This window comes from Symphodus melops (genome assembly GCF_947650265.1).
Source record: "Symphodus melops genome assembly, chromosome: 22".
Classification (NCBI taxonomy): domain Eukaryota; kingdom Metazoa; phylum Chordata; class Actinopteri; order Labriformes; family Labridae; genus Symphodus; species Symphodus melops.
The window spans coordinates 6,775,737-6,800,578 of NC_136712.1; the positions used below are offsets into that span (position 1 = coordinate 6,775,737).

The window sequence follows — 24,842 nt, forward strand, 5'->3', positions numbered from 1 at the left end:
TTTCTTTGGAACAATTGTATACCTTAATTGAAGCAGTTTCTTGGTAATGCATCCTACTTAATTTCATAAAGTTGTGGTAAATAGTTTGGTGTCCAGCTTTGGGTGTCAGTTCTGGAGAACATGGAAGAAAAGCAAAGGCTATGTCAGAAACCTGAATTACCCAACCTGGTAGAATTGTAAAATAACATATGTTTTAATATTCTACACATTCTAAATCTCTAAACTAAAATAATTTGTAAGTGGATTCAATTTGGCACTTAAACGTGCGAGTGTAGGTAAAACTACAAATTGCCATTTATTGTGACGTTTGGTCGCTCATATATGACGTCGTCCGCGGAGTGATCCTAGCTTGTCAGAACCATGAACGCTGAGAGGCAGTGAACAGCAGAGAGGTCTAACGCTAGCTCAGCTACTCATTAGGACAGGGAGACATTGAACTGTGAGGACGTTTTTGCTGGAAACATTTTCTGCGAGCAAATGTTAACTTTCGGATAATATAGTTTGCTAGACTGTCTAGCGTTTCGGGGGGGCTAGCTTTCAGTTTTACCAGGTGGTGTTCTGCGGTGGAAATAGCAAAAAATGTCGTCTCCAAGTCCGGGTAAAAGGCGAATGGATACCGATGTGGTGAAACTGTATCCTTTCTGAACGTAAACAACAGTCTCTCTATCGCTGTCTAGCCAGCTATGTCATAATTCATGTGGCTGTGTAATATGAGCCTACACTATATATTGTTGCTTCTTGTTTGTCTTGTTAGCACAAAGCAGAAATAGCTCTCATTGTGATTGACTGATGTGTTTTTTTGTGTAAACAACATTTTGCTAGCAAAGCCAAGTGTTAGCTATTTCTGTCCTGCGAACCTCCAGTCGCTTATCGGGGCAGCTGTATTAGCTAATCAGATTCATCTAATGTCCTTTTCTTTGAAACATTTTTCCATCTGTGTATTTGTGTAACCATCGTTAGCTGTGTTCATTTAAAAACTAATGTAACGGCCGAAGTGCGTTGACGGTTTTTCTGTATTTCCAGGAAGGTCTTTCATCTTGTTGCACCACCAAATATACCTGGCAGCAGTAGACAAAATGAACACCTTTTTTAGCAATTTGTTTTTTCCTTTTGTTCTTTTTTGTCCTGCCTGTTGTTGACAAGGGAGTGAAGTCAAACTGGCCCTTTTACACGTTGACACAGGAGCTTGTTTACATAACGTAAGGCTAACGTCAACTGCTGTCTTTGTTCTTCTCGTTAAAATGTTGGCGTCGTTGCATCACATACAGCACTTCTCGGACTTGTTTAGTTGTGCTTCATTTCCACACGATGTGTTTCTTTTATTGTTGTTATTGCATCTTAAATGTTAACCTGTAATGCTGCTGACTGAGCTGGCTGGCTAGTCTTGCTTGTTAATTTCACATCAAAATGGCCACCTGATCTGTGAGTCTCACTGTACTTCAGAGTCTGCAGGCACATATAAGGAAGCCGAGCTTGTGTCATTTTAGTAATTGTGTTTTTGTCAATTTGTGGAATTGGAAGTGAACATTGCAGGTGTTTATTGAGTGTTACAGCAGGTGTCATGAGCCTGCTGTCGTTTTAACTGTGGAGAACTTTTAGCTTGAACTTTTATCTAGTATCTGTTTTTTTTTTTTTTTTTTTTAACTCTTTCATAAAGTTTACCTCCCTTTGAGCTGCTGGTTCATTTGTTCAACATAACTTAGGGCTGACATGGGGGGGGGGGGGGGGGGGGGGGGGGTCTCTTAAATGGACAACAATGACGGCATATTTCTAGTACACAAAATGTTCTAGAAGAACAAGTAGTTTTTGTTTTTGTCCCAGCACTGTGGAAACCAGCTTAATGATTGGGTAGCCGGTTACTAGCCGGAAACCACAGGAGGGAGGGACTTAGAACAGCTGATGGGATGGCAGCTCGGCTTAGTCAAATATGGGGTTAGAACTGGGCTGGTCCAAACGAAGCCAAAAGAAGGAAGGTTGTCCCAACTGGGTCAACAAAAAGTTAATTGAGAAAGTTTGAACCTCTTAGTAGTTTGATATATATATATATATGGAGTACATATCCTGCAATTATAATACCTCCTGCCTCAAATGTCACATTACAGTTGAAATGTCAGGAGCCCATATATGTGACACTGCAATATGTTAAAGCACTATCAACAAGGAGGCAGCAGTTATCTACTTTTCTCTTGTTATTTTGCCCTGCTGCCTGGGGCATTCTGTTAGGTGCTTGTTTGAGCAAGTTTACCGCCCCACCCCCACCCAATTCGATTCTGCTTATGTGTAGGCAGTGGCTGCCATCAAGTAGATAGAAGCTGTTTTAAGAGTTTCAGGGAACACATGGCTGAAGCAGTACACCCCCTCTACTTGACTGACAGGAAAGAGCAGGTTTGCTGTGTGCCACCTGCTCTGTTCCCTACAATGACCTGTGTGTGTTTTACGATACTAAGAGTTAGCAGTGGTCAGCAAGTGTTGGGCATATTTTCTTTGTATGTCTATAGAGCTAAGATCCTTATATAGCACGTGGTTTAATGCTGACTAGGCTGTCTTGTTGGGCTAAAGAGGAGGGTTCAATGTTACTGGTTTGGAAAACTGTTCCTTCCTTCTGTTTGTATACCCGGAGCTAAACTAGCCTCAACAACCTTCTCTCTGTGCTCCCTATACTTGTGTCTCCCCCTGGTGAAACCCAAACCTGAAACTCACACCGCCTTTTAGACAGGAGCTGCCTCTTTCTTATGGGCTGACACTGAGAGCCTTCACGCATTAATTTGCCACAGCCACTGGAGAGCTCCGAATCTGGAGCGGAGGCCATTAGGGAATTCATGAAAATGAGTGTCAGAATGACCTCCGCAGCATGTAGTATCACTGGGTTTAAGCTTTGTCCTAAGCCAGGCCAGTGGATGGCTGCCTGCTTTTAGCACAAATGTATATGCTTTGAGTTTGCGTGCCAGTAGTCTTGAGCTCTATGTTCTGTTTAATGAAATACAGTCACAGAGAAGGCATTAGGTTTCGGTTACACTGACACTGCATAATATATTTCCTCTATATCCTCTACTCTATTTATTCTTGCTGTTGCAAATGTATACCTTTTAATGGCAAGAAATCATTTCTTTAATATCCACTTGTTGCCAAACTCAACACCTTAACTATGATTTAGTTTTCTGATGATCTGCATGACTTTTGGCCACTGGCATTTCCGTCCTTCTCTCTGACACGTTGCTTCCATCTTGGAACATGCTGTTCTTGAACTAGAGTCCAAGAGTGTGTCGTTTCAAAGAGCTTTACATTCAGCCTGCTGTGTGGGGTTGACTGCACACTCGGTGTCGGGAGTTGTGCTATTATTTGCATGTATTGGTCTACTCGCTTTACAAATGCTTTCAAGCAGTAAGCTGCTGGAATTTGAGCAAAGGTAGATTACAAAGGACTAAGCCTATTTTGAATGCCAACACAAGCTCTTGTGGTGTCTGGCCTATGGATGTCAATACAGAGAATGGGGCAGAAGAGAGAGGCAGTTTGGAGAATAATCTATAACACAGTTTATAGTCAGTCACGGATTAGCTCAAGAAAGTGGGACATGCTTTTTAACGTTATATTTGTCTGTCCTAACAAAAGTGGTACATAGCTTCAGGTAATGCATGATGCTGCCTATCTTTGCGATTTAAACGTAATGGAATAAGTTGAAATATAAATGGCCTGCATCAACATAAAGGCAAGGAGTGACTTTCAATCACAATGGAAGGCTTTCCTTTGTCATGTTTTTGAAACTTGTTTAGTCAATGCTTTGTCTGCACAAAGTGTTTATTTTGTGTGATAGCGCTAGCCGGAAGACTGGAGGTGTTTGTTTGTTTGTTTATTAAATCATAGCCCGTGTTCTGGCATTTTAATGTAAACAGACCTGTATCTCAGCTGTACCGTTCAACATTAACAGTTGTACCTGGAAGGTCTGCGAGTGATTGGATAGCAGTTCTGTGAAGCGTGGTCTCCAAAGAATTCGATTCAAGATTGCTGGGAGTTGTTGGAGGAGGTGTTGCACGCTTCATCGGTCCCTGCGTCCGTCATGATACCTTGAGTTAGTGCCAGTGAATGTTGTCTTCTGTGGTTTTTGCACAAAATCAGATCCATGTGCTTCATTTTTCACCTTTCAAGGGGAGTTTTCATTTCCATATATGCTTCAAGGATCCTTTTAGTTTTCCTGATGTGACTGCTGAGGCAGGTCTTGGCCTTCAGTAATCCTGATTTATTCACTTGTCCACATTAGGAGCAGGGGGCTGTGTCCACCTACACCCTCTTTTTTAAAATGTTCATTTGAATATCCTCGGTCACTACATCACACCATCCTTGCCAAACGGTATATAAAACCTGAGCTTTATCAGCTCCCTGCTTAATGTTTCTGCCTCATTGCACACTCGTAACATGACATCCGGACAGCATCAGAAGCCGAGGCCTTTGTGATTTTCCGTTTACAGAAGCCCCTGTGACCTCCAGCTCCCGCTGCTGTGTCAGAGCATGTCACACAGTCACAGGCAGCTAATCTGCACCGAGCGCTATTATCGCGACGGACTGAACCAGCACCACGCAGTTGACTGTGGGGAAGGAGCCAGCAGTTTTCTGCCTGTTCCTGACTGAGGGAGTGATTGAATGAATGGAAGCACGATGAAACCCATGACGGGAAAGCTCTGGTCTGATGACTAAGTCTCGTGAACAAACAACATGCTTTGTCATTATGTGCAATAGGAATACATTTACAGTTGTAGACACAAAGAAAGATGCTAAAATGGTTACAGGAAAGCCACAATACTATTTTGCATCAGTCTGATTTAACAAAAAAAAAAAAGTGGACATTTAAGAGAAGAAATCACACAGCTGACAAAATTACAAAACAGATGTTGCATTTGACTGTATATTTAGTTTGGATGGGACTTGTAATGTTTGCTGATGAGAGTAAGCCGCAGCTATGTTTTTCCTTCTACTTAAAGCCTTGTTTAAGTTGGCATTGTCCTTTTAGTAAATAGCCCAGTTGTCCCTTTGTGATCTATGTTTATTGTGACTCAAGGTTAATATTTGCTCCGTAGGAAGAAGCTCAAAGACAACGTACGCAGGGCCCACCTACGCTACCTATTCAATATGTGAAGGTATGGAATTAAGAGAGCTGAACTGAGATATTTTCAGTGTCTTCAAGGGCTCGGATGATTGGATGGTTGGACTTTGTGTGCAGTCAAAGACAGTGTTTTTCTTAAGATTTACATGTTGAGGTTCCAGGGTTGTGTGTGGCTAAATCCATGAAAGAATGTAATTGCAGGATAAACACATTTTTCTTCTACAAGTCTGAAAGCTTTCTCTCGCTCCTCTCTATCTGCCTCTCCTCCTGAGTGTAACTCCGGCTTTTGTCTGCTTCCATGCAGGTATTGTGGAAAATCTGCTCCATCATTCAGCGTTAACCCAGCTCTTTCTTTTATTCCTTCTTTTTAATCCCTCAATAGTGAACATTGTTATACAGTATAGTGGAGGACTCGCTTCTAGTTTGAGGGGGGGCAACTTGATTGACAGTATGGTTTTGGGGGGTCCAAGAGCAAGGCTTCTCTAACAGTAGTTGATGTGAAGCCCTCACTGTTAATCCCACAGTGCAAACATGGGAGCCTCCCGCACGCATGGCTGAGTCCCCCTAGAAAAACAGATGGACTGAAGTTCCTCCCTTTGTCTTGCATGATTTTTTTTTTTCTCCGGCTCTGCGAAGTCGAGTCAGCCTCTGTCACTTTTGTGCACTGTTGCTTTATATGTGCAAAATCGAGAAACGACCAGAGGCTAGTAAAAATGCATGACACACGCTTGGACTGAACGTTTGTATCAGACAACAGATTTGTGTAAGATGAAGCACCGACACACATGACTGAGGGTGAGTGGGGTTTTTTGATGGAGCAGTTAGACAGAAACAAATTATTTTAGGAATGTCATTAATTTAAAATATTATACATCAGCTTTAACAAATTGCAGTGTCACATATGTAGGCATATGTCATAAAAATATCTTTGTTTTGGTTCAAATGAAGAAAAATAGCCTTATCCAAAAGTGCAACCCACACTAGTATCCACACCCTGTATTTAAGATTATCTGGTAATCTGCGTCTGTGTCTGTTCTGCATCATGTTGATAACATGAGCTGTGTGTCCCTTAAAGCTGAAGAAAGGTTTGCTTTAGTTAGTTTACTCAACATGGCTGTGTTAAAATTCAAGGGTTTTTTCTTTTCGTCATTAAAAGAGACGGAAATCTCTTCTTGTCTGTCACTAGATCAGCTCATTAAATGGTTGCCTACTATTCAGGCCATTGTTGCTCTTGCCCAGGCTCAGTTTGGTGATCATTAATAATCATTTTGTTTGTGTGTACATGCAAGCACCACGCACGCACGCACGCACACACACGCGCAGTCTGTACTATTGCTGTAAATAGACTGTTGATTTAGTGAAGGGCTGAGAGGAGGAGCAGCTGAGGGATTCACGTTTGATTGCAGTGGGTGGGCTCTCATCTCTCACCAGAGAAGACAAAGAACTTAGCCTGTGCAGTACTGTGCTGCACCAGCTCTCACACGGAGGTAGCCATCAGCTAACATGCTGAACCGAGAATCCAAATCTGCACCTCAGCTTGATTGTTACGTCTTGAGATAAACATTGAGCTGGCTTTTTTTCATTTAAATGTTGTTTTCAAGGTAGATTTTTTTTTTTTTAAATGAAATAGAAATTGTAGATGGCAAAAAACAAATTTGGATGTTTTGGGGGGGAAAGTCAACTATGGTGGTTTCAAACATTGAATCCAGTGTTTAAGCATCATAGCTGCTCTTCTAGCTCTTAAGTGTCGTGCAGATCGAGATGAGCTGAGAATTAATAGAATCCCTGATTTGATACATGTGAACAAGATTTAACATATCAGACTACCTGTTACTGAATCACAAAGCTTTAAAATCTATTTTTTTTGTTACTGGTAAGCTGCTGCTGCTGCTATGGTAACACTTTGGACATATAGTCATTTGTCCCTTTCCATGTTAAAGGTGTTCTGACCTTACATTTCACAGACCTAAAGTTTGCTGATAGATTTCCTTTACTCCATCATCCACTGACTGCTGCCCTGAACAGGTTGCGTGTGTGTTTCAGTGGGTCTGGCGTTTGGGGCCGTTTGTCCATTGATATGTAAAATAAAAGTGAAGGCAGGCTGCACGCTGGCACCGAGTCCTCCACCACATTCAACACTTTAAGAACTCAAAAGAGCTTGGTGTCTCAATAAAAGCCCAGCAGATGGAGAGTTGTTCATATTTTGAATTCATTTCAGAGCAGTGAAGGAGGAGAATTTCTGTTGTTTTTCTGACACACAATCAATTCTGTGACCTGTCCAAAGTACAGGCTGTAAACCTCAAACTTGCATTCACTGAGTTGCACTGTTTTTCTCATTTTAACTTGAATGAATGTGTGGAAAGGCATCAGATAAGACGGGCCTATCTACTGCGATACAAACATGGGATTTCTTTGTTGTCATGGCTGTGGCTGTAAGAATGTAACCGTATGTTTTTGACCGTATGACTAAAATCCTTTTAGATTATTTTCTAAGGTAATTTCAGGAGCAGCAGTTTTTGGCTGAGTAAAGACCAAATGTGAGAATAAGAAGGCTTTTTTTGTTCAGAGTTAGACTTTGTCACACATGTAAGCAATTTCCTGTCAGAGCGGTGGAACTTATGGTGCATTTTTAGTGATAAGGGGAGGTTGAAGCAAGTTAATGTGTCCTGTATCATGCTTTCAAAGTTTTGACCTAAAGAAAGTGCCATGCACCTAAGCTTCCTGATCCCTGTCTTCGTTTGAGGAAACTGTGCAGACCTCTGAGTTTATAGCCGTTTTAAATGTGATCTGTACAGTTTTGGTGTGGTTTGGTACATGTACCCTTTAACCTGATTACTTGTAATGCACTCTCTGAACAAGATGCAGATTTGCATTATCACATACAAATGCTTAATCTGTTGTCATTGTATGTTTACGTACAGGTTATGAAGACCTTTGGTCTCTCTATACAGCTGGTGGAGAGTTCTTTTGTTTCCCTTATGGGAAATGGGCGGGAAAAAGGGGAAGTGAGAGCAGCTGGCATGACCACAGGCCTCTTACTATCATACCAGTACACCTCTCTTCAGCAGAGCCAGAAGAGCTGAGAAGCAGGTTATGCACAGGGATCATCCAAAGGACCCGGGTTTGTTTCAGGGCTTTTTTAAAAAAAAAACCTTCGATAACTGCCTGTGTTTAGCATTAGCTTGTGTGTTCCGACCTGGGGAGGGAAGAACAGTTCCCTCATCAGTCAAACAAACAAACATTTCCAGTCTCTGCTGTTACGACTAGAGCAACTACCATTGATCCTCATGCGTGTGCAAAAACTCGAAGAAACCAACCATCTGTGACCTTGGAGTTCAGTCAGGCTGGCTATTCTTCAAGTGTACCCACTCATTCATCCTTTCAAATGTTGTATAGATAAGTTTTCAGGTTCCTTTTTCTGATTTTTTTTATTTTAATTTTATTTTATTTTATTTTTTTAACAATACTCATCTTCGTTTTGGCAACTGTAGCTGTCTCTGTGTAACATATTTAATAACTTGTCTTGAGTTCATCTGATTCACTTTTTAAAAAACGGAATCTAAAGTTCATTTTCTCACTTTTCTTTGTTCAAAAGAACAGTTGCATAATTGATCATTAATAGACCAGTAGATCTAAATGTCTTAAAGATTAGATTTGTTTGAAAAGATATGTATTGTCATATCAGTATTGTAAAAGAAAAAGTTGTACTAAGCCCTCTGTAATCTGGATGAATAAGCTCTTGTTAAATTTAGCCTGTGCGGTTCATTATCTATTCCCTGCTCTCATAGCTCTCCGTATTCACAGGATTATCTCTCTCCCAAGTCAACGAGCTGAGGGGGTTTCTGGTGGTTGAATTGGTTCAGTGAGACTAAATCTGCATTAAGATTGAAAAGAGAGAGTTTGATATAATGAGCAAGGAGAGAAAGCAAACAGCAGTGGCATCAGAGAGGGAGGAGAGGAGTGGGTCAGTGAGGTTGGCTGGTGGCGACTGCAGAGGAGAGCAGTGTTTGTTTGGTGTTGAGCTGATTAAATCACACTCTCGCAGTAACACTGCCTATCACTCGCTCTGCCTGCTGTGGCAGGATGGTTGCTGTGCTACACTAGCTGCATCTGTTCTCAGACTGCTGAGTTTAGTGGAGGTCACACAGTAATAATCCTGCTTGGCTTAGTGCAGTGCGCTTATACATAGAAAGTTCAATGCACAAACACAGGCACATTTACACACAAGCTAGGAGTTCAGTAGCTCTAAACTACACGCTTTTACAGATTGAGACTTGTGTTTTCAGAGAGAGAGAGAGGTGGAGTAAATTTGTATATTTTTCTCTTCTTTGTATAAACTTGATGTCACTTTTGTGATTGTTCCTCACTGTTGGAACTAATCGAGTTGTACATTTGTTATGGTAGCCTATACTTTACATCCTGAGGACAGCTGCTATACTTCCTGCCTTTCATCTGCAAGGCCTTTGATTGTACTTTGTTGCTGCGATCTGTGTGAGGAAGAAAAACGAAAGAGGTTGCAGACTTGCTCATCTTTTTGAGAAATATGTTTTGGCAAACAAGCAGCCAACAGCGTTGCAGGAACATTCCTTTTTACATTTGTTTCAGCCAGGCCATGATCTCGCTTGTGTGGAAAGGTCATCTGGTGATGGGGGTGCAGGACTGGACAGGAAACATTTCTTAATCCATAAAGGCAGGTTGGTCATTTAGCATGAGATTATCTTTAGGCTGTGACAGACATTCATGATTTATGGGCTCTGAAAAAGAAAACCCATCATCTGTAGCAGTTGTAAACTTGAAAAAACTTCAACCAATGTCTGCATTCGGTACAAGTTTTATGATGCCCACACCTCCCTGTCTCCCTGCTCATTCTCTACTCTTAGCATGCACAAGCTCACACTCAAAGCATGAGCTCAAATCTGCTTCTGGACCAAGGGCGCTAGTGCGTGTACAGTAAGTGAGGGGCGTGACTTTTGAGGGAGCGTGGAGGGGGTTGGGTGAAGACTGCGCAAGGAGGGAATGTTACTTTCAAAATCATGCTAGTTTTTCAAAATGACCCACCCTGCCTTTAAAGTAAACCTTTACATAAACACCTTTGTTCTTATTCAGAACTAATCAAATGAGGTGTTCCACAAGGTGCACGACTTAGCCTCATGCTCTTTTTTTTTTTTGTTAAATTCAGTTTTGTTCACATATTTCTTTCCGTATTAAAGATAGCATTGACATGTTATACAGATGACAGTTTATACCCACTATGCTGCTCCAGGATGTTTGTTATGGCTCTTCAAACAACTACTTTCCCCATTTCAAATAGAAGCCCAATATGGACTTGTGCATCTCATGGGAATCTGGATGTACTCTTTTTTTCTAGTTATTCCAGACATGGGTTCTGTTTGTTTTCAGGTCTGTATACACACAGGCGAAATCATCATCATCGGCCTGCAGTCCACGGCAGTGATGTCATTCACACAGATCTGCCTGCCAGGCCAGATCAGCATTCAGCAGGCTGAACTCTTTTCTCTCATTATCTCTGCATCACTCTCTTTGCCTGTCCTCTGGCATCACCCTTTCCATGTTTCTTATTTCACTTTCTTCTTCGACAACTCCATCTATCATGTCATCATGCACTTCACTGTTTCTGCACTCTGCTGTGTTGGCTGACCTTATTCTACCCTGTCTTTTTATGTTTCTCTTACCCAATAGGTATTGAATGTTATGGACCATTAGTGTCCTTCAGGCAGAAACCTTAGCTTTGTTTTCCCCAGTCTCGAACCCAAGCACCCATTCTAATGTGCTGTCTTTGATGGTCTTCTTCACCGCTCAGTGCCATTATTAACTGGAAATTGAACATGGTGTCCATTCTGTTACTCAGTTTCCCTGCACTCTCATCATGTCTGGAGCTGATTTGATTTGCTGTTTTTCCTGTTGTTTCAGACTAGCCTGCCCAGGAGCTCTGAACTCTTCCTTTTAAAAAGATTACTTGAAGCTGAACTTGTCAGCAGTCAATGAGAGTATTGTATGGGGATAAGTTAACACTCTGAGATGACCTGCACTCATAGTTTTCTTTATAAGTTTGATTTGAAAGAAGTGTTTAGTTTATATTGACACTGGAGTATTAGATTAATCACATCAGTGTGCTTGAGGAAAGGAGAGTATTGTCTTCTCCTTCTCTTTGTCTCCTCCAATAAAGAAGAGACAAAGAACTTATTTTTTTTGGACTAACCAACACATCCTTCATAGCATTCATACAACTTCAATCTCTAAAGAGGACAGTCTTTCAAAATGTATGTTATGGCATCATTTGACAGAAAGCTGTGAACGATTCTCTGTCATGTTGGTTTTCCACTCTTAGAAAGAAGTTGGTCTCAGGATGGGTTATTTCGATCCAGGGTCAGACGGGGATTGTGGCCTGAGTGGACCAGAAGGAAAACAAGACATGTCTAGACCACAACTGTAAATGCTATTTTTCACATATTTTTGCACTTAAAGTCCTTTTATAAATTCAAAAACCAGGAGAGCCTATATGTTTTTTGCTTGGAATACCTTGAGAACATGGAACAACAACATGGAGTTTAATACCTTTCCTACTCCGTGTTTTCTCGCCTTTCTGTCACTATAAAAGCAAAGTCCTGATGCTAATTGATGTTAATACAGGAGATCATGTGTTGGGTTTTTGAAGACTTTTAGGGTTGCCTGAAAAGCCGGCAACCAGGAAGTTTGATTTATTTATCCCTCTGAGGTGATTGGGCTCTGTGTATCAGAAGTGTGTTAAAGGATATTGACCTGGCACGAACCACAGATTATGATTTATCTATACTAATCCAAGCTGGAGGATGGACAGATAGACGTTATGTTGGGTATATGGAACACGTATATAACCTCAGGCAGAATACTGGTTCTAAAAGGTCATTTGTTTGTCAAGGCACTAAACATAAAGTCTGCTTCAGCTGATTGGATTATTTAAAGTGTTCATGTGCACAAAGCCACACTCTTGGTTTCTTTCATGCTCTCTTGTAAGCGATTAAGGTGAAACCAGTTTGCATTAGAAATATGTCAAGTCTTCTGTGCTTAAAAAAAGGATGCATAAAACGCATCAGCACATAATATATAAAGTATAGCCTCTAGCCTGTATCTCCTATCTATCCAGTTTTGTGACCATCAATGTATCTTCTCTGTTTGCCTGGCAGAGTGACCGTTTCTCAATCCTACTCTTAATATATAGTCCACTCCATCAGACAGTTTGGAATTTACAAGCTTTTCTGAGCCTCTTGTTTTAACAGACCTGCCAAACTCCCTCAGAAGGGAAGGAAGCCGATGCTGACGGTGTCTGCAGTTATTTACTTCTAGGAAGGAATAAAAGCTTGGAGCTTTGGGTCTGCTGGTGGATAAGAGTATTGTTTGAAAGGTGACATGGAAAATGGCTAGTGCTTTAAAAGTGAATCATTGTTTTGTGAACGGCTGTAGCAAAGAGGACTGTAAATAATATGACAGAGTACAGCTTTACACCTGATCTTTTTGTAAAGGGTCTTGACCTTCCATTGGTTGGGAATTTTGCAGTATTCAAAAAACGTTGATAGAATATTATAATAAATTATTATTGTTAGTGTTCTTACATTTGATATAGCTGCTTTGTAAAGTTAACCCATGCAGACCTCATGTAGACCTGCACCCCTAAGTGTTTGCTTCAAAGGCTATGGGTTTTTTGTACAGGCACTTGTTCTCTCGCTTGCACCGTTGATATAGACAATGTCAATTAGCCTGCAGCATAATCTGTGTTGATTCAACCCCATTAATAGCTTATCTCCCACCCTGCCTCGCTGCTGTGTTCTATAACATAACACACGGCTCATACCATCCCCCCTCCTCTGCACTGCATCCCACTCACGTGTGGACAGACACATTTCCTCACACAGCAGCAGCTTACATGCATAGATGTCCTTACATGAAGGGCACATCTTTGCAAGCTGCAGACTTCTTGTTGTTTTGCTAGCATGCTTTAAAGAACAAGCATTGTCCTCCTGGTGTTGGTGGTTACTCACTCTGCCTCAGACTTTGCATCGAGCAGCCTCAGAATGACTCCTTGACTCCGACACGAGAGAGAACAGAGAGGTTCCTCTTATGTCTGACAATGACACATTTCCCTGCCGGAGCCAGCAACTCATTCAGCTCTTTGCAGACTCAACCAGTGCTTAAAATAACCCTTTGATTTAACCCTTTGGGGGTCACTCTGCTAATGGGATACACACTCAGTCAGGATTGACAAGCCAGCTGCTACTGTGTGTCATGGAAAACAGATTTTTATCCCATCTCTTGTACCCTCGGTCTCCAACGTGTTCTGTCAGTCTCTTCTTTTGGGTTCATTTTCTTGTCCATCTTCAGTTTCTCCCCATGTCGTTCTCGGCTTCATTTTTTATTTGCAGCATTGCTTCCCCCTGCTCGCATGAAAGGGAAATGATTTATCTATGATAAATTTATCTGTGATGTGTTGTGTTAGCTCTGAACTGATCGTAGCAAGTTTACGGTCCCAGCACATTACCCTAATGTTGAATTTGGAATATGAAACACTGACGAGCAATAAGCTTCTTGGTGTGTTATTAAGTAATTATGTCTGTGACGGGAGTTCCAATGGAAAATAGTGGAGGATGATTTCCTCCACTGCCCATAATAAGATGATGTGTGTAATAAATGTAAATTGGCCTGTCAGTAGGTTTGGAGTTGCCTCCCTTTTATCCTGCTCTGTATGTATCTAACAGAGCAGGATCATAATCACAAGTTCCACACGACATGACATACAAGAGTATGTCATGACCAAGTCTGCTCAATTTGAAGCTTGGTCCCCAAGGAAACTGGACTGGTGGAAGATCCTGAAGATCTGGTCCGGCTCCGTCCACCAGATGTTAGAAACTGAAGAAACCTTTCGGAGGAGAGGTGACTCGTCTTCAACCAGTCCAGTTGACTTTGATTCAGGCTTCCAAATTTACCAGGACTGGGATGACTGAGGACCTACACAGAGACCAAGTCTGGTGTTATCATTCAGGCCTCACACTGAAGTCAAAACATCTCAACAAAAAAAACAACAGAAAAAAAAGCATTTCCTACAAGTATGACTTTATTCACTGTGTGACAGATAAGTAGTTTCAACTTGTTGGAGTGTCATATCTGAGTGCTTGTCTCTGATTGGTTTGATTTTGATTATTTTAAAGAATGGAACCACTGATGAATCTTACGTAATGTCACCTGAAATAAGAATGCCTCATCTACATTAACGTATAGATCATAAAGTAACCTTGAATCTCAGGCTTTGTAACCGGAGAGCCTTCTCTGCTGCTTCTCCTCGTGTGGACTTGTGTCTCATATCCAAGAGGATTATCAGAGAGTGACCGGTGGAAGGAGGCCTGTAGCATGGCTGATATGATCTACCAGCTGGTGTGAGTGTGCATGTTTTTTTAAAACGTGTGGGCCACACACTGCACATTCAGTCAGGGAATACTCATCCAACGAACAGAATGACAAATTGGCATGACGCAAATCGATTGTCATGGAAAATGATTCTCCAGGACTCGTGGTCCGACCAGAATCACAGCGTAATCTCCCTGCATTGATTTGTTTTCAGTCTCTGTCAGAAGCTATCATTTCTCTCTTTCATTTCCATAACGCTGTACGATGTGAGAGAATCATTTGAGGTAGGAGAGAGGAGAAAGGTCAGACTCTGCCTGTGTCTGTATTCTTTGCTTCAGAGCATGTGATCGCGTGTAACCGTCGAAACAAATTGATATAAAGTACCACTTAGGAGAGTCCAAATTATTCGTGACACTGACTATTATTCTAGAATTTCTCATAGTTGTGGTCCCTCAGGTTGTTTCTATGTTCAGTTTCGTGAAGATATTGTCCTTAACAACCTTTTCAGCATTGAGAGTAAGCACGAAGTCACCATCCTCAGTGGACTCAATGAATTTGTAGTTAAGTTTTTCGGACCACAGGGAAGTAAGTGCCTTTTTTTTCCTCTTTTCTGATTTAATAACAAAGGTTTAATTCAAAACAAATCTCTGTACTTGATGCTGACGCTTCCTTAATGTGTTCCAGAAATGAAAAGCTGAAATCAAAATTGGTTTTTTTTTCTCCTTGCAGGCTCCCAGATATATTATATAAATGTTTCTAACTCCTATTAATCCCCCTTCTCTGACTAAGGGTTTAACATTTCATGAGATGTTATAAAACCCTGAACCACATTGCTTTAAAAAAAAAAAAAAAACCCAGATAATCTGTCAAGTTTTTGACGGGAATTTACTCCTAACAGACCATGAAGTGGCACAATAATATTCCCCAAAGGGCATCCAGCACAGGAATCTGTCATTCTGCCTGTTTGCAACATAAAGAAGTTCCTCACAGCAGGCCAGAAATGTAAAAAGGATTTAACCATGCTCGAAGGCACAGTGTTAAACTCAAGGATCCGGACTTGAGGAGAATTTGGAGTGTGGCCTCATCAGCAGGAAATACTGCGTCTGCCTGCAACATCTGTCACACTAAAATCACCGCCACTTAGGCATCAGTAAAGAGAGGAAGTGGGTGGTTGACCCCATTTATGATGCCTTGTAACATTGCCAAATGAAATGAGATTGTTGCCTCCCTTCATGTGCCTGTGTGCACGCGTGCTCGCCACCATTCATCCTCAAAACGAGCCTGTTTTCAGTCATCTATGTGGTGTCGAGTAAGAAAAAGCGCGTATAAGACTCTCTTCCTCTTTGATGTCAGTGCATTATATGAAGTGAAGCAAGGAATTCACCCATTACTGCATAAAATAGAAGAAAACAGCGAAGGGAAATAGTGTCTCTCTTTTCCTCAATAGACCAGTTTCTGTGCAGATGAGGCGGGACGTCAGAAGATTGATGTAACCCGACAGTGTCTCATGAAGGACGGAAAGTGATGAAAATGTTTTACTCAATGCTTCTTTTTGTTCTCCTTCTGTCTGCAGCACCGTATGAGGGAGGCGTGTGGAAGGTGCGAGTAGATCTTCCCGACAAATACCCTTTCAAATCACCTTCAATAGGTAGGCTCTGTTCTGTCGTATCAGTTCATATTTGTTGGAAATGTCTTTTTTTTTTTTTTTTTAAACTCTCTTTCTATCTTGCCTTTTCAGGATTCATGAACAAGATTTTTCATCCCAACATTGACGAGGCGTAAGTTGGATGTCAGTCTTGTATTTAAATGTGATCAATGGGTTTGTTATGCCAGTACTGGACTGCCAGTGATTTTTGAATACTTCAGGTCTAACACTTTGTTGACGGTTTTGTGTGTTCTCATGAATTCTCAGCTTATCTTAAGAGAATTGCTTGTTGTAACCGGTGGCCTCTCCTTCTGTAAAACATCAGTTAAAAAAAAATGTTTTTTGGAAAAAAATTAATTAATTCCCTCTGAAATGGTAAAAATGGATTCATTTGTGTTCAAAAGTATATGTGTAACTTTGATATGAGCCACTTGCTTGGGCACAAATAACAGAGAATCACTTGAATGTTTGAACTCAGTTGAGCCCATTAACTCGCTCCTCTGAGGCCCCATCCTGTGAAGGACATAGTCCATGAAGGGTGGCCTCTGGGCGGACCTGATGGACAGGCTGAACCTGTGCCTCCTCCCCAAATGGGGCAGTGTCGAAACTCAAAGAATGACAACATTGATTTATCCTTTTTTAGAAGCTGAAACATGTATCACCAGAGAAATTGTTATGGTTAGAAAGTTATAGTTAGTCTTTAGTTTAGTTAAAGGTTATTGACTAATTTAATTAACAACAAACAGGAGGCAAAACATGCATACAGAAATCTGTCTATCTCCCATTCAGTTAGTTGTTTCTGTATGGCTCTTTGGTTACTGACATATTGAGCAAGCTAACCGCCCCTCTAACTCTGTCTTCTTCTCGGTTTCCCAGGTCAGGGACCGTGTGCTTAGATGTCATCAACCAAACATGGACAGCCCTTTATGGTAAGTCCCCCCCCCCTCCTCCTGTGTTTATGTGACCATATTAAGTTCCTCAGTGGGGGTCCTGTGTAATTATGAACTTGACACGGAGACATAAAGTTGACTGCTGGCCCCCCCTCACTAGCAAGTGTGGACACATTTAGCGTTTCAACACAATTAACCTTAATCTTCTTCCTGAGGGGAGAAGTTCACACTAATGAGGTAATACCCTCACCCTGCAAGGTCAACAAAGGTTCACCTCCGACAGGACTGATTGACTATCAGATATGACAGACATGGGCACACGCTTTCACAAAATGCATGTTGCCGGTTTTAAACGTACCGTTTCTCAGCCAGTAGCTCCGTCCTCGTCTCCCTCTGCACTCCATGTCTCTGTGCCCTTCTTCCAATTTCCTCCCATTCATTTCTCATCACAGCCTCTCCACAGGGCGCAGATAGCTGTTGAACTTGAGCTATATAAATAACTTTACAGTAATATCCTGAGCAGGTTTTTTCAACATCCCTGCCTTTTTGTTTTAAATGATGCCCTCAGTAGGACTCAGAGGAGAATCTTTAAGAGCGCTAAACCCTAAGTGGTGTTCAAAAAAGTTCATATGGAATCACATCCAACTATTGTGTTTGATGGAAGAGGGAAATACATGCATGGTACATAATACATGGTAATAATTTACCTCGGAAGCTTTTCTGAATTTTTTTTTTTTTCTTTTTTTTTTTTTTCTCTCTTCTCAGTCTCCCGTGTATTATTTAAGTTGTGCTTGTGCACATAGGAGAGTGTTGAAATTGTGTGTGTGTGTGCATGTAAAAACAGTAAATACGATTGAGATAAGACTGGACAGACATGGAGACAATAGTCCAATCAGCAGAACACTGTATGCAAACAGTGTTTGAAGAAGAAGGAACAAAAGCTGTTGATTCTATCAACTGAAGATGATTACACTTGACCACAACATGTATTCAGTGTGAGGTTGTTTACTCCTTGAATGGGCTCAATTATGACACCTAGGAGGTGAGAGGAACATTGCAGCTTTTGATTAGGCCTCAGCTCTGACAGAACGCCTGCAAGCAGAGAGCAAGTTAAAGGGATTAGTGTCTCTTTGAGGCCATTTATATTTGCGGTTTTGTTACTACCATATAAGAACCTTATGATCCTTTTGCAAGTTTAATTGGCAGAATATAGTTTGAAATAAATGCTTTCCTTACTTATGCTGATGAGATGATAAGTGTTAATCTGTCGTCTTCTTTCACAGATCTGACCAACATATTTGAGTCGTTCTTGCCGCAGCTGCTGGCTTACCCAAACCCTATTGACCCCCTGAATGGAGATGCAGCTGCTATGTACCTTCACCGACCAGAGGAGTACAAGCAGAAAATCAAAGGTTCACAATTAATTCATATACATCTGTAGATTCTTCCAATATTTTTCAAATTTATCATCCAACACCATTTAACAGCAGTCATTTTGTCTTAGTTCTGGCTACTCTCTTCTAATCTGACTGTGCTCTCTGTCTCCCTTTCCACTCTGTCCTTCCCTCCTCAGAGTACATTCAGAAATATGCAACAGAGGAGGCTCTGAAGGAGCAAGAAGAGGGGGCAGGCGACTCTTCATCCGAAAGCTCCATGTCGGATTTCTCAGAGGACGAGGCCCAGGACATGGAGTTGTAGTGATAGGAGGGCTCCCCCATCCCGCCCCCCTTTAACCCCCACAGAGACTATATTTGATTTCCTAACCATGAGAAAAGCAGACTTATAATATTCATATTTAAACAAGTTGATTTTTTTATTATTATTATTATTATTACTACTAAACAAGGATTTTTATGGATATCTAGTCTTTGGTGTGTTTGACACCCCTCCCATTCTGTAGCTGTTCCTGCACAGATGTTGCGAATGCTCTCACATTCTCTCCTGCTCATCGCCGCAGTTTTAAGGTGCGTCATGTAGTCTTACGCAGGAAATCTCCCCATGAAAAAAAAATCAAAAATCCCTTTATACATTACAGTTTTCCCACGTGGCCTGAGTTCTGATTTTTCTTTCTTTTTCCATCATGCTAAATGGTTCTGACCAACATTCGGTGAGATGCTCCACAACAAACAGAGCTGCTCGAGTCTTGCTTGCCAGAGCAAACAGCTCAGCAATAGAAGCTTATTAGTCAAGACAACATCTTTTAAAACGCACAATAAAAAGTCTGTATAAGCATATTAAGCATTAAAAAGAACAAAAAGCTGTATAGCACACAGTAACACAGAAATCAACCTCAAATGTTGACTGAGCAGATCTTTTTCATCATATTGATCGAGACATGTCAAAAAAAATCCTTTATTTCTAATTTAGTTCAAATGCTACAAAGACATGTTACTTACGTTATTGTTACTTTTTTTTCCGACCTGCTGCAGCTGCCTGATCTACATGTGCGGCTGTGCAGTGCAACATATACATGCTTAATTATAAAGTCAGAACGAGTAAAACAAATGGATGAAACACATGTCTCATTCCAGGACAAATGTCGGTGTGATGACATAAGATGTGTTGGTTGCTTTGGGTATTGATTTGTCAAACTCCTGTTCTGTGGAGCTTCTGGTCCGACTCGAGTTGAATGATGGAAACTGAAAATAAACTGGAGCCCACCTTTAATCAGCAGACCATATATGGATTTTATATTTCAAGCAGGTTGCTCTTGTTTTGTATCAGGATGCACTTGAGCAACAGACATTCTCTTTGTGCGTCCTGTGATGTTTTTGATTTTAAAACACATTTCTATTAGTATTCTTGCTTCAGAGAAGGAATGTAACTATCACCTAAAGTGGTGACTAAAGAAAACCAGCACCAAAGTCAGCTTAGATTTTAGTACAAAGTGTCTAAAAAAATGGTCTCATTGTTATTGATTGGATATGAGAATAAAATGATGGATTAAAGATTCAGGTTTATGAAGTATCAGTCCTCCTCACATTCCACACTCTGTTACTTGGAGTTTGCTTAAATGCACGCCCTTTATTTTGGTCTGACCCGTCATGTGTGTCCCAGCAGCACCAGCAAACTAAAAGCCTGCTGAGATATAGTTCAATTGTGTGAAGAGGATTAAAAATAGGACCCAATGTATGACAATGAAGCCTAAAGCAACTTTCGTTGAGTGGAGTTATTTCACATCTGATTCATCTGTATGAACCCCCACATGGTTCATTGCAAGAGAATGCAATCGCAGTTTGATTTGTCTGTTGTTTTTTTTTCTCTCACTTTTATTTTTTTGTATATTTTAAACGGATGTGAGGTCAACACATTTGAATTTTTTTTTATGTACAGCATCTACCTTGTACAGTGCTAAGACACTTTTCTGTCGCCTCGTGAAAAACTCAACCCAAAACACCGTCTGAGTGTTGCTTGTCACGGCTCACGTGGCAGTGGAACTACCTAGAAAACTTTTAAATGTATTCACTTCATAGATTGCAGTATGAACCACAGGTTGTTTTGTAGGCAGATTGTGGGTCCCGAGTGGGAGATTCATGGCCAAATAAAACCCAAGAGGTCCCCTTATCAACTCTGATTTCAACTCCCTCTTCTGTGCCTCATCACAAAATACAGGTGCCCATTCAAGAAATTCCCCTGAAACCATGTTTTTCAAACAAAAGTAGAAAAGCACATTTTATTCACTCAACCTACGTTAACTCCCCTTTTCCTGCTATTTGATCCTTCACATTTGTAATTTGGCAAACATATTTTCTCTTTTGCAGATAAGAATGACCTGATGCTCAGTAGCATTAGGTTAAATGAGCTAATGCAGGATTGTTAGACGGCTCTGGTTTGAAACTGTTTGGTTGCACCTCACATTCTTAATGAACATTTTCACCTGGGACGTTCTGAAAGGCTGGAAATCATGGGGATATGTGTTAAACTGTGCTTTTGACATGTCATAGTTAGCTTTTTTGGGTGTTGACTTCCACTAAACAACATTTGCTATATGGCTGTATTACAGATAGTTAGCTAGTTTGGTACCTGATAAAGCATTCATTGCTCATCTGACTTTTTAGTTAGTGTCTGTTGTGTGGTTAAATGTAAGATACTCCATAGACATGCCTGCTTGTCGTCTTCGTCATGCAGATTCAGAGTTGTACAGATGAGTGTGAGTGATTTCAAACAGGGATGGTGTTTGACCTTGTAGTGAGCCGGACGGATCGAACTGTACAGAAATCATAAGTGGGGTTCAGCCTTTTCCAAAAGATTTTCAAAAAATGATCTTCATCTTCTTCAGAGCAGAGCTGCTTCCTTCATTTGTCTTTAATTTGCAGTATTTATCTGAAGCTAAGGGATTATCATTTTTCTCATCCAGCCTAGGGTTAGTTTTGAATGTTAGCTCGTGGTTAGCTTCCAGCAGCCATTTTAACTGACGCAGAGGTCATTGTTGTGCTATCCAACATGTTTAAGGCAGTATACAGCTATGTGAATGTTTTCCCTGAGGGGTTGTGAGCACCATCCACCCGAAAAGAACAAACCTGCACATTATACACACATCCCCACCTTCACTGTTGACTAGGTTTTCCTCCTGAAGCTGCCTGTAAATGTGTATTTATTCATGAAAGACTCCTTCTTTTTTGTTTTTAATATTGGTCATCAGGCAGCACTGTCATGGTTCAGCTCGCTCATCACCCTGTTGACGTCTTGATCTTTGAGTTATTTTGTTTTAAGAAATTCAGATTGGAGTTTTTACTTTTCATTTGTGCAGTATTGTACCTGAAAGCTGAACATACAGTATATCCTTGTTACGAATTGTAATACAAATAGGACATTATGATGCTGTGGTGCAACAGGGAACTAGTGATATTTTTTTCTCTCAAGACTCTTCTGTTTGGGTAAAAAATCCTAGGTGTTTTTTGTTTGTTTTTTGTTGCATTATTTGCGTCTAATGGGCAATAAATGGATCTAATGCCAATCAGCTGATCTTTTCAGCAACTCCACACACTTATTTATTGCCAAGGGAAATACTGACTGACTCAAGAACTAAAATAAAGGATTATGCCTCCCACTAAAACTTACATTCTAAATTATTTTAGATGGATAATATGTTTGTAGTGATTTTTTTTTAATATCCTTTTTGGCTACTTTTCCCCTCCCCTGCTCTGACCCTAACACAGTTTTAAACAGTGATTCAAGAAAACAACCTTGTTATTTATGGGGCTTCAAAATACCCTTTTGGTAATTTCAGACCTGAGCCATATCCCCAAAACCATACTCCCACACTCCCCTACACCCTTCTGGATACAATAAGAATGAAGGTCATTGGCTAACTAAGTAAACCAGTCTATCATTAATCCATAGACAGGATACCCAGGGCCCGTCCCCCCCAAGTGTGTGTTGACTGTGTCCGCTCGTGCACTTGCATGCTTCTGGTGTGGAGTCGAGGCCGGCTTGGTGCACACCTCTCCCATTCTGTCTTGTGCTTGTGTGGATTTGTGCCCTGTGCTGGCCTACTGCTGCCATCAGGGGATTTAGCAGGCACACACAGCATGGAAAAATGGCAGTTTTTTATATAAATTCTGTATTTGTTACCTAGTGTGTGATACTTGAGGGTTAAAAAGTCAAAAGGCTTATTTTTTTTTTTTTTGAAAAGTCCATCCTTGGTCTTATTTTTATCACCCTCTCTGCCCTTCTCTTGTTTTTTCTTTGCATTGTGAAGTGGGCATGCTTGTCATAAAGAAGACAAAATGCTCTCTATAATAGGCTTATAACCTCATAAATAGTTGTGTATAAAAAACTGTTATAACTTCTTTTTTAATAAAACATTCAATGTGTATAAATGGTCTTTGTCTAAGGCTGATGATTCTCATCTGCTTGCATTAAGCATTCGATCAGGACTTTACTGCAAACACAGGATCATTATTAAATGCAGCATAGGTGCCATTGAAGTAATTGGGATAATGTGAGTTTTATTTTATCTATTTTCAACATTCAAAAGTTCCAAATGTTATTTTAACACGTGACTTTTGCCTCCTTCTTACAACCAGCTCTTTATCATCTGATATGTGTGCAGGTCTCCGTTCATGAATCATTCTGAGGATGGATAGATAGATAGATAGATGGATAGATAGATACTTTATTGATCCTGAGGGAAATTCAAGCCCTTATATTCATTGTGAAGTCTCCTGATGTTTCCTGGACAAATTTGAAAGAAAACCAACAATGAAACCCCCTTTTAATCTCCCGTTATTCACCCTAAAAAAATAATTATCATGTCACTCAATCCTCAGAGCTATCTGCATTACTAAAACTGTCTTCAGTTAACAACTTAAAATTATTATCAAGACTGGAGGGCCTTCCAACGCTGCATCCGAAAAGATGTTCAAGCAAATTTGGTCTTTTCTGTTACAATATGAGATTTGTATTACTTTAGTAATCTACCTTGTAGTTCCAGCACTTCCACTAGGTGTCAGTGTTGCACTACACTCCAGTATCGTCAGTCCTCAGATGGCACAATATAGGTCTCTGTCTTGCCTGATAAATGCCAGGCTGTGAAATTTAGGAATGAGGGTCGTACCCTGATGTTTCAAGTCTGAAGGAGTGATAAATGAAATGGAAAGGAAACCAACGACTTTTCCTCTAAATTCAACATTAAACTTGTGCGTTTAGTAGTGATCACATATATTTGAGTGACAGATTTAAGATAACCCCAACCAGAGAAAAGGTAGGTCATTGGTCCATTTAGTATTGAATAAGTCTTGAATATTGCGGTCATCACAGCCCAATCTATTACACATCTGACTGATGTTTTTTAAGGGCATACTGGGTAAGCTTAACCTTACTGTGAAGTCAGTCTGTGTATGGATGCAGCTTCAAGGAAAGGCCAGAAGAGGGTGCTGCCGCATTTGTCCTCCTTCAACTGAGCTGACCCCCTCTCGCGTAATCACGGCAGGGGGGGATAAATGCTTTGACATAAGGCTGTTTAATCCTCTCTCTTCTGAAAAATGTATTCTGTCACGCAGCAATCTGCTACTGCTTCCTGTCTCTATTTTTGTAGCAACCTGAGGCATGACAATATTCCCCAGTTTGAGTTTCATGTATGAATGAACACTGCTGTTTTGTTTCACATACTGGTTTACAGTACATGCTATACTCTCAATCCTCTTTTATATTGCAAAACCTGTGCAGGGCCACAAGCTCCAGCGTGTCTTCATCAGACAGCTAGAGGGTCTTCAGCACAGCCAGGAATGTCAGTCAGGTGATCAACATATAGAGATCCCACTAAAGAACACACCAAACAAGAAAATGTGTGATGCAGATTCATATGGATTCCGTTTTGCAGCTGCAGTCTTGTAGGCTATTCCAAAGCCATGCTGTCAGAAATGCCTGTGTTTTTTTTTTCCATGGAGACTTAGCCAAGAAAAGCAGTGAAATAGTTGTGCATAAATAAAGAAAAAAAAATACAATCTTCAATAAAAAAAAATCTGCACATGCATACGCCGAGACAGATCTCACAAAGAATTTTAAAAACATTTGGAGTAATAATGTCTTGCACTGTCGAATTAATCTGTAGATTAGTCCAACCATAGGTGCAGGAAACCTCAAAGCTTTATTTGACAACTCAAATATATTTCTAATAACTGTTAAAAAAAAAAAAAAAAAAAAGTTGAAAGTATGACCGAGTGCAGACTCATGTAACAGTGTTTTTCCAACACACATTTGAAGACTTTATTTTTTACAATATAAGCTGAGATCATTTGAACAGGTAAGAACACAAAAGAAAGCGTTTCATGTTTAAATCAGTGTCTCTGAACGTTTGGTCGTATCCTGCTCA

General features: G+C 40.6%; 1 protein-coding gene across 1 annotated transcript; it reads left to right on the forward strand.

Annotated features, from left to right (window-relative positions):
• The first annotated feature begins 321 nt into the window (after positions 1-321).
• On the forward strand, positions 322-22,849 carry ube2h (ubiquitin-conjugating enzyme E2H). The gene is made up of 7 exons (XM_079334877.1): positions 322-632; positions 15,000-15,076; positions 16,065-16,139; positions 16,230-16,269; positions 17,013-17,065; positions 18,310-18,438; positions 18,600-22,849. The coding sequence occupies exons 1-7, from the start codon at positions 580-582 to the stop codon at positions 18,722-18,724; spliced, it is 552 nt and encodes a 183-aa protein (XP_079191003.1). The 5' UTR covers positions 322-579; the 3' UTR covers positions 18,725-22,849.
• Positions 22,850-24,842: the final 1,993 nt, after the last annotated feature.

What these genes read in the sequence shown, in the direction of transcription:
- ube2h (XM_079334877.1), top strand. Translation starts at nt 580, where the DNA reads ATGTCGTCTCCAAGTCCGGGTAAAAGGCGAATGGATACCGATGTGGTG. An exon ending in TTTCAAATCACCTTCAATAG is followed by an intron (nt 16,140 to 16,229) that starts GTAGGCTCTGTT and finishes TTGCCTTTTCAG; the next exon opens with GATTCATGAACAAGATTTTT. An exon ending in CATCCCAACATTGACGAGGC is followed by an intron (nt 16,270 to 17,012) that starts GTAAGTTGGATG and finishes TCGGTTTCCCAG; the next exon opens with GTCAGGGACCGTGTGCTTAG.